The sequence below is a fragment of the Microtus ochrogaster genome, unplaced genomic scaffold, assembly GCF_000317375.1.
Source record: "Microtus ochrogaster isolate Prairie Vole_2 unplaced genomic scaffold, MicOch1.0 UNK8, whole genome shotgun sequence".
Lineage (NCBI taxonomy): Eukaryota > Metazoa > Chordata > Mammalia > Rodentia > Cricetidae > Microtus > Microtus ochrogaster.
The window spans coordinates 1092620-1102500 of record NW_004949106.1 but is presented as its reverse complement, the minus strand read 5'-3'; the positions used below and the strand labels follow the sequence as shown (position 1 = coordinate 1102500).

Here is a 9881-nt window from a genome sequence, read left to right as displayed (position 1 = left end):
CAAAAAGAATAAAAAGAAAATAAAAAAGTGTTTAATAATATATTTGGGGAGTTTAATGAATATGTAACAAGAAAGTATCTTACATGTCACGTGTCTGTTACATGGGTATGACTAATATTAACATTTTGGGTGCTTTCTTTTAGTCTTATTTTTATGTGCATTAGCAAATGTATCTATTTATACAGTTGGATATTTTTTCCACTGTTTGTTTCTTTGAAGATTCTCTTTTAAAATAAAAATAGATAGGATGTACCTGTAGAGAGAAAAGCTGCAGCGTCCCCCAAAAGAGATCTCAAAATTGTGATTTCTCCCTCCTCCGTACACTCACGTCCCAGTTACCCTCTGTTAAGGCGACTCTTCTTGACCGGTCTCTCTTGACCATGGAGAGATTGTCTACACACATACAAGGGGTATGACAAGCGGACAAGGGGTAGCACGCCTTGCCATTCTTCTGAACACAGAATTCTTAGACATGGTACCACGCGGGTTCATATGAGATCACACATGTAACCCAGTCTGGCCTGGAGTCCACTGTTAGCCCAGGCTAGCATTGAAGAGCAAGGACCCTCTGCTTGCTTCAGCCCCCTAAGTGCTGACCTTGTAGGCTCATCCTACCAGGAGGGCTCATAGCTTCCGTTTTCTACATGCACCACCATGTATTTAGTTCTTTCTTTCCGATGTGCAGACTGCCTCTGTTCTTGTGTTGTGACAAACATGGCTGCAAAATAAATATCCTGATTCTCACCTCTTTGTGCATTTTCTTTTTTAAAAAAAAATTAATTTAAAACACATTTTTCCTTTTTATTTTCTGTTTACTGTATGCCTGTGTGCCTGTGTGAGTTTTTGTACACCCGTGTGTGTTCAGGAGCCCAGTGGAGTCAGAAGAGGGCATCAAATCCCCTAAAACCGGAGTTGCAGACAGTTCTGAGCCACCATGTGGGTGCTGGGAATTGAACTCAGGACCTCTGGAAGAGCAGCCAGCGCTCTTTACCTCTGAGCCATCTCTAGAGCCTTTCGCCTTTTTACTGAGCATGCCTTAATAATTTAAAAATTGGCAAACTTTTCTTTAATGAGTGACAGAACAGATTTTCCTTTCTAGTTAACGATTGTAAGTGTCTCGTGGTCGTATGTGGTTGTGTTCTGAGGAGCACAGTTCATTTTGTGCTTATCCCCTGGTTAATCTTCTATCACGAGAAGAAACCTTGGTATAATATGAACCCAACCCCCTCCCCCCCTTAAAGTTATGCGGACTTCGGGGTGGACACTTAGCCTCAAGTTAAGTTTTGCGGTTGAATTATAAACACTTCTATGAGTGTCTATCATGATAACATCCCTCCCAGTTTATAAGCAGTTTCTGGGAGGACACTAGCTCTAGGAGGTACCACTGAGCGACAGACTGGCTGCTAAGGATTGCACTGCCCCACCCACTAACTGAACGATAAGGACATGTATGTCTAAACCACAGCGACTGTGTTTTATTTGTACCTCCTACAGGGCCGGCCAGGATCGGCCTCTTCTCACCCCACAATCTCCTGATCTATCTATAAACCACACTCATCTCATTGCTGAGGTACAGTTTTTAATTTGTCCCTCTAGTCTCCAATAGATGACTAAGTCACAGACAGCTGGATTTAGGATTTTCTGAGCTCTCTCTCTCCCACTACCTATTGTTATAACTTACACTAACATTCTTAGTTAAAATCCTTCTATGTTTTCACGACTGTGTTTCTGTCCTGCCAATGCAGGTGAGCATCCTCCCTGTCCCAACATGCTCTGCGCCTCATCTCGCTTTATGCGTGCTGTGTCTGGCACGCGACTTGATCTCTCGTTTAGTAGCAGGCACCGTGGCAAATGAACCTGGTAGCTTTCTCACAAGATTTAGGCTCTGATTAAGTCAGGATTATTCCGGGGTGGGGGGTGGGGGAGTCCATAGCTTGCATGTCCCCAGTTTGCACACAGATGTACTCTCAGAAGCAGCTTACTGGATAATGTACTTCCTTCTTTGGGTAGGAGGGCTAAAGAGGTCAGCTGTTGTTGAAATACCAGTGGTCAGACGGTGGTAGGAAGTGATGTCATCTTGCGTAGTTCCTGTCATCTGAGATGAGAGAAGCAGGTCGGTTTCATCTCCCAGGAGTGGTTCATGCAGAGCATGTGACTGTCGAGAATCATACACACATATCACTTATCTTGTAGCCATAATAGGACATCATGTACTTATTTATTTAGGAGTGCTGCAGATTGTACTCGGGGCTTTGGATACAGACATTTATCAAGTGCTTCTCTGCATGCTAGACTGTGCTGAGGATTTCTGAGTAATGAAACACCATAAACACCCTTCACATCTAAGGCCTGTGAGTGAGTTTAGCATTCAAGAGCACAAACTCCGTCCTCAGCACCTGTCTGGTGGCTCACAACTGTCTGTAGCTCCAGTCCCGGAGGATCCAATGCCTTATTCTGATCTCCATGAACACCAGGTATACATGCATGCAAAACACATATACGTTAAAAAAAAAAAACCCTCCTTACCATCTATGCATGGCAGGTAACTATTCTATTCTTATGCTCACCTTTGCAGATGAAGAAGCAGACAGAGAGGTAAAATGACTTGCTCACACTTTTAGCCAGGCTGCACTTTGCCCTGGTGTTCACGGGAGGCACCGAATGTCAATCTCTGTCCCAGAGTGCGCTGAGTTGGGACTGTTCAAGCACCCGTGATGTACTGTAACAGCTTAGAGCCGTTATGAAGTAGTCTAGCATGCAAGTTTAGTTCCAGCCTTCAGTTCTGACTGGGAGAGTTGATCTGATCTCTGACAGTGTAGTGTGGAACTTACAGGGTTAACTGTCCCTGCAGTTCATATTTAGGTAGCTGAGAAGGTGATATTTTTATTCCTCCCTCAACCCCACGTAAAAATATTGAGCTATTTAAAGAGGTGTAACATAGTGAGCTTCCGAAAAAAAAAAAAAAACTAACAGTGTGACCTTCTTTTTTGTATTTCAAGCTCCAGAATGGGCGAAGTAAGGAACAAAGATTTGCGGAACACCTTCACGTTCAAAGTAAGGCCCCCCAATCTCTTATAGCTATTCTTTATAAATGCTTCATAGCTTTAGTACAAGGGGCTGAGGTATAACTCAGTGGTCGAACACTTGACTGGTGTGAATGAGTCCCTGGGTTCCATCTCCAGTACCGGAAAAGAAAAAATTCATGCTGTTGTTTCTGGTGGTCCCTGCTTATTGACGTAACCCCTTGAGAGGCTGGAGCAGGAGGAACTCTTGTGCCCAGACGTTCGAGACCAGCTTCCTTAGCAAATGTGGTGAGACCCTGTCATCTAAGAAAGAGAAGAAGAAAGGAAAGAAAAGGGGGGGGAGTTTCATTGTGGGGCTGGTGATTTCTGTTATCCGCATATTTTAATTAAGCTCCCAAAAGGCAGTAAAACACATTCTTCAGACGAACTCACAGACACATGTAGTTACCCTCTGAGCTAGCTCAACTAAACCTGGATAACACCCCCTCCATCAGGCACATAGCCTAGGCTGTGTTTGTCAGATGTGTGGTGTTTGTACATCTGAAATGGAGCTATAGCCAGACCACGCTGAACGCTAACCCAGCCATGATAGAGAACCACGGGAAACCAACTATCCAGCAGCAGGAAGAAAGGTTAATCTGGACCATGTCTTCCATAAAAAGTAAAGAAAGGCAATTAAAGGATTGTTCATTTCAACCAATATGTTCTCTTCATTCTTAAAACACCAGCTCGAGTTCTTGGCATTATTTAAATTTTTGTTTATTTGACGACTAGTGTTGTTATGGTTTACATAGTGTTGTTAAGGTTATACATAACCTTGTTATGTATCCCTGGCTGGGCTGGTATTTATGATGTAGCCCAGGCTAGCCTCAAGCTCCCAGCAATCATCCCATTTCAATCTTCGTGAGCGCTGGGATTGCAGGGACGTGCTGCCGTAGCTGGCTTATAGCATCATTTTTTTTTTTTTATAGCATTTCTTTTCTGCATGGGGACCTTTCTAAAGTGAGAGTCAAGACTCAGCCCCATATTGGCGAGGTAGCCCTTGCTTAGAACCAGCGTGAGCAGGTCTCTATGCCGCGATGGAGGGCAGCAGGGCTACCCGAGGGCTTTGAATCTGCTGTGTGCACAGTAGAGGCCCTTGCTTAGAACCAGCGTGAGCAGGTCTCTATGCCGCGATGGAGGGCAGCAGGGTTACCCGAGGGCTTTGAATCTGCTGTGTGCACAGTAGAGGAATCCAACACGAGTGGGGTAGCCGGAGCGTTTTGAGGGGGCCTTGTCCCCTGATGGAGCCTTGCCCGAGCAGTTTGTGTAGAGTGCAGGCTCTGTGTGCTCCTGGAAGCTGAGACCCATTGTACCCGCGACCAGCCAGATGGTGCCGCTCACGCCTGCCGTTCCCTCCCTAACATTCTTCTCCCGGTGAAAACTGTTGAGAACGGAATTAATTCCTGAACTGACAGCCTGTTTCTTAAAACACTGCTGAGGTGGAGGAGTTAGCACTCCGAATGCCGTTGAAAGTGGAAAACGGGTCGGGCGGTGGTGGCGCGAGCCTTAATCCCAGCACACGGGAGGCAGAGGCAGGCGGGACTCTGTGAGTTCTACAAGAGCTAGTTCCAGGACAGGCTCCAAAGCTACAGGGAAACCCTGTCTTGAAAAACAAAACAAAACAAAACAAAACAAAACAAAACAAAGCAAAAAGTGGAAAATGGGAGATCCGGCATGAGAGCCTAGGAACGTAAAGCAAACATGTTCTTTCTGCTGTGACCCTAGCGTAGGTTGGTCCGGATAAGTACTCGCGGTCCCCAACATACAAGAGCCACCTTTCTGCTTTGGACTGGTCCTAGCTCACTAATAAAAGGGAAAGCATCTGGTTAAGTTGGCCTTAAACTAAGAAGTTTAAGATAATCAAGCCGTGTGTTCAGGTCAGTTTGGACTTCCAAATGGTTCCTACGGAAAGATCTTGATGGTGACGGTGATTGGCACTTATTGTCAGGCACGTTCTAAATCTTTAACCAAGATAGGCATGTCTTTCACTGAGATAGGCGTGCGACACACGTCTCTTCTAAGGAAGAATAGTTTGACTACACGCCAAGGGTGCAGCAGGCTGGGCAGTAACCAGAGTTCCATCTGGAACCTAATTAATACGCACACATACACACACATACATACACACGTGCAGACACATACACATGCACACACATACGCACACACATACACAACACACACATGGACACGCATGCATACGCACATGCATCACACGCACACATGCATACACACATACGCGCACACATACATACACACATGCACACACACACACACACACACACTCAGGTTCAAAGCTGAGGGTGGTAGCACAGGACGACAATCCTAGCCCTCATGAGCTGAAGCAGAAGGTACACAAATTTGAGGTTGGGCTCAGCCTGGGCTACGTATCAAGAACCCACCTCTGAAGCCAAACAAACTCCATTTGCTTCCCCCAAACCTCACAGATTCTGGCAGGGCTGGGTTTTTTTTTCCTCCTTCATTTTATCTTTAGATGTCATTTCTCACTTTGCCGCAGCCTCGGCCTAGAGATTGAACGAGCAGCCAGGACGAAGGTGTGAGCCAGCCCTTTCGAGGCTCCAGCACCCAGAGCCCCCCCCCCCCCTGTGCAGGCTAATTGAGTCATTGTTGTGGAGCGGAGTTTGCCGTGGGCTCTCCACTTTCCAGGCGTGCTGTGCGCTGTCTGGCTGCTGACATTTTATTTTATCATCCCCCAGCCTCATGGAACTATGAAAACATTGGCCATCTGTTCTGTACATAGCACAGACACAGAAGCATTCCCTTCCAGCATGCTCCAAGCTGTTCCCTTTAGATGCAGTCCAGGGTTTGGGCCCATGTAGGAAAGCTATTGGTATAGTGAAGTCAGAGTTTTGAATTCTCCTTATCAAGTTAAAACCCTGCCAGCCGCCTGTTGGCTATCTAGGGGAGGTCAAGGGAGAGCCCTCTTACACTTGCGTGGCGTGGTTTTTCTACAGAATCCTGGAATAGTGGGGCTCTTGAGTTTTCTTTTGAACCAGGCTTTTCCATGTGAGGTTGGAACTTTGGGCTGAGTCTAGCTGGAAAAAGAATAAGTAGTTAAGAAATGAGCAGACAAAACAAAAAACTCAGTTATGATAGAAAGAACTCAGCCAGAATGGTTGTAACTAAGTTCTGTCTTGTAAACGATTCTCTCTCTCTCTCTCTCTCTCTCTCTCTCTCTCTCTCTCTCTCTCTCTCATTCCCCAGGAAAACCAGTGAAGACATCCATTCAGGAATCGGGAGCTTTTTTACCTCGGGTAAAGAACAAATTCTCAGATTCGGTATTGTATACACAAGTATCTGCTAGAACACTGACATCCTAAAAAACAAACCCAAAAAAAACCAGCCAAAAATGATCCGAAAAATTCTTCATGACAACTGGGTGCCTGTGCGAAATTCATTGGCCAGGAGCCTTGAATATAGCAGAGATTTAAAAAAAAAAAAAAAGACGTTCATGAATGAACTTTGGAATGCAGGGAGGTTCCAAGTGGCAGCTCATGCCTCAGCCGGGTCACTACTGAACATACCATGGGCAATGACATCCCGTTGAACTGTGTTGTGCCCTGGCTTTTGTCTGGACTGACAACCTCCTTTTAAGAGGAGGCGGTGGAAGGCTGTCGTTTGTACCAGCTTAGAAAGATGTCTCTCGCTGCTTTAGACTTCCATGAAGACGCACAGCCCATCTTTCTTCTCTCTTCCAAATTCTCTTTATTCCGCAAAGCTAAGACCCATGTAAAGAGATGATGAGGCTTATTAAATAAAATTAAGCAAGAGCCGAAACAGCTGTTTGCCTGAAACACATTCTCAGGAACAGAGAAAAAAAACCTGACATTAATAGGAAATGCCAGCTGAGATGACTTTAGGCCATGTCTGTTGAGTGACTCACTTGCCAAAGGGATGCTTAAAACAATCCAGAAGAGGAGACCGCACAGGAGTGAGAACTAAGGGAGCAGAGAGGGCAGAGAGGTAGCCGGCATCTCTAATTACGCGTGCCTTTCTTTGTAGCATATACACGAAGAGAGTTACAGGATGCAGAGCAAGCCCCTGGGTATCTGCTTGATCATCGATTGCATCGGCAACGACATAGGTAAGTGCAGAAGCCACAGGTTAACGGCTTCCCTGCAGTGTGTTCAAGACCAAGCAAGTCGGATTTGTCAGCACGGTAAATACTAGCTGCAGTAACAAAACACACTCTGTTATGACGTTCGCTTTTCTACTTCGTGTGGTCTGTCAGTTGGTGATTCCATCATCTTGGGGCCTTGGAGTCTTCTGTAGGGTCCTCTATGTGATTGACAGATGAGGGGATAGAGACTGTGTGCCATACCTGAGAGTGTTGTCCCTCATCTCTACCCACAAGTGGCTCAAGATAACCACAATGGGCATAGATAAACTGGTCCAGCTATGTGTTAAGAGAAACAGGAGATGAGCTTGGGGAGCAGAAGTTATGTTGTGGTAGTTGGTGTGTCTTTAGTCTACCTGTTTGTCCCAGGTTTTATTCATCAGGGTCATCCAGGGACATTTATAACCAGAGGCATTCTGGTTTCTAGTATTATCTGGTGTTTCAGCTTTTCATCATAAAAGCCTTCCTTGAGGTCATTTAAAGCACATTCTGTGTTTACTTAAAGGGCTGTGAGGAGTGTTTGAGCTACGTGTGGCTTTGATCTACCTGCGAGACATCGTCATTTGGATCTGAATTGTTTTGCTCAGTTATTGGATGTCTGATGCACACTGAACCACTGGCAAGAGATCAAGGGGAGCCTAGACACAGGAATAACTTCCCGTTTAATCACAAACTGGTAGCAGTTCACGGCCTTCGTGCCTCTGAACGTTCCTTAGCATGACTCAGAGGTGACTCGCTCAGAGCATTACCATGTGAGAAGAGAGGCTAAGAGGAGGTCAGGTTAGCAAATATGAAACTATATTTCCCAGGATTTCGGCTTTGATCCCACTTTCTCATATTCGGTTTCTGGTAGATATGAGGAATGTGCCCTTTCGTACCGATTTGGATGGAAACGGTCCCAATAGGCTCGTGTATTTGAAAGTGTGGCCTTTATCGTGGAGGTGTGGCCTTTTTGGTGGTGATGTGTCACTGGGGTGGGTTTGGGGTTTCAAAAGTCCACAGCAGCTGTGGATCAGGATGTAAAACTCTCAGCTGCCGCCCTAGTGACATGCCTGTCTGCTTCCTGCCGTGATGATGGTGGGGGCTAACCTTCTGAAATACTGAGCAAGCCTCCAGTCAAATGCTTGCTTTATATGACTTACCATGGCTTCAGCACAGCAGTAGAGCCCTAACTCTAAGATACCATTTTTTTAAAAATGGTATGATGTTAGCATTCATATCAGGAATGGGGAAATAGTCTCTCAGTGAGTCACTTACTGTTCTAAAGGACACTGTGGAATTGTCCTTTGGCTTTCGGTTGTAATCAGCCCCGTTTCATTGTCCAGGAACTATCTGAGACACACGGCTTCCTGTGCTGTCCCTCTGTTTATATTAAAGGACTCACAAAGATCAACCCTCTGTAACGAAACCACGCCCGTTATTCATGACTCCCACCCAGTGCCTGTGCTGGAGTTCTGTTGCTGAGTTGTAGGCCGGGGCTAAATTCAGCCCTATAGTTCTCCAATTATGGGGGTGCGTCAGAGTTGGGTGCTGGTATATGTATGATTGCCCAGACTTTACTCACAGCTCTGCCATATCTTAGCTCGTGATGCTGGGCTCAGCATCTCTGCTGTAACATCCCTCGTGTGATGGTCAGGAGGATGAGTGAGATTATACTTATAAAGCGTGTAGGACGGTGCCTGGAACAGGGGCCCGCTGACATTTTTTCTTACTCAAAGTTGGTTTAACTTTAGTGGAGAACTATGCCGTAACACATCACGGCTCGGCATTTAGTTTGAGTCTGCTCTCAGATGAGTAAGGGGAATGGAGGCTCTGAGGGTTCCGGGGTAAGTGGGGCCCACACGTGGGCACAGAGGAACGGAGGCAGTTACTTCAGAGGGAACAAATATCAAGTGGAAATCTCAAAAAGTATGGGGACACCTAATGTTGACCTCTGGCCTTGACACACGTGCACAGCCGTACTTGTACATACATATGATTGCACAGGCACACACACACTCAATTTTGCACACTCATGTGCACACAGAATGGAATTCCAGGCTGCAGGTCCCCAGTGTTATCCCTTCCAAGGTCAAAGTCTTGAAGGTGGAGTGGGGCTGGCCCTACAGAAAGGGCAGTTAGGAACTCATCATTACCTCCCCGCCAGGAGAGAATCAGGGTTCTTTTGACTCATGTGCTCTTTGCCCCTGAGAGTGAAGCAAATAACTGGACTGAAGGTCACTTAGGGAACCTCCCAGCTCAACTGGCTGATCGGCAGATAAATAAATAAGATGGTATAGCTTCACTCAAATTGTGTGGTGCTCTTGTCAGCTGAGAGAACCCAGATTCCTTGGGAGGCTCAGCAGGGCGGGCATTCGTCACCTGAAGTAGAAGGACAGTGAGGGCAGGCTCCTCACCCACACCAGCTCCACATCCCCAGTTCTGTGTTCACACGCTCCTCCTGGGACTTTCCACCCAGGACTCTAGGGCTGGGCTCCTGCTTGGGTGCAAAGACTCTCCGTTGCTCCTTCCCCCATCTCATTAGCCCTAGAGCCCTCCATCTCGAGTTGTTATGTGGGACTTCCTCTGTCAGGGGAATTCTGCCAACTGGCTAATGGTTAACATCTGGCAGATGTGCAGGGGTTAGATAGTAATCAAAGCAGACAAGATCATTGCCAGTTGAAACCAAGGTTCTGAAAGAA

The 9881-nt window shown here is 46.2% G+C and overlaps 1 protein-coding gene across 1 annotated transcript in view; it reads left to right on the top strand.

Annotated features, from left to right (window-relative positions):
- The window catches only part of Cflar (CASP8 and FADD like apoptosis regulator), a 47944-nt gene that overhangs the window by 27154 nt on the left and 10909 nt on the right, over nt 1–9881 (top strand). The window contains 4 exon segments of the mRNA XM_026788834.1: nt 1746–1839; nt 2942–3054; nt 6288–6337; nt 7086–7167. Of these exon segments, the coding sequence (XP_026644635.1) occupies nt 1746–1839; nt 2942–3054; nt 6288–6337; nt 7086–7167 (339 nt within the window).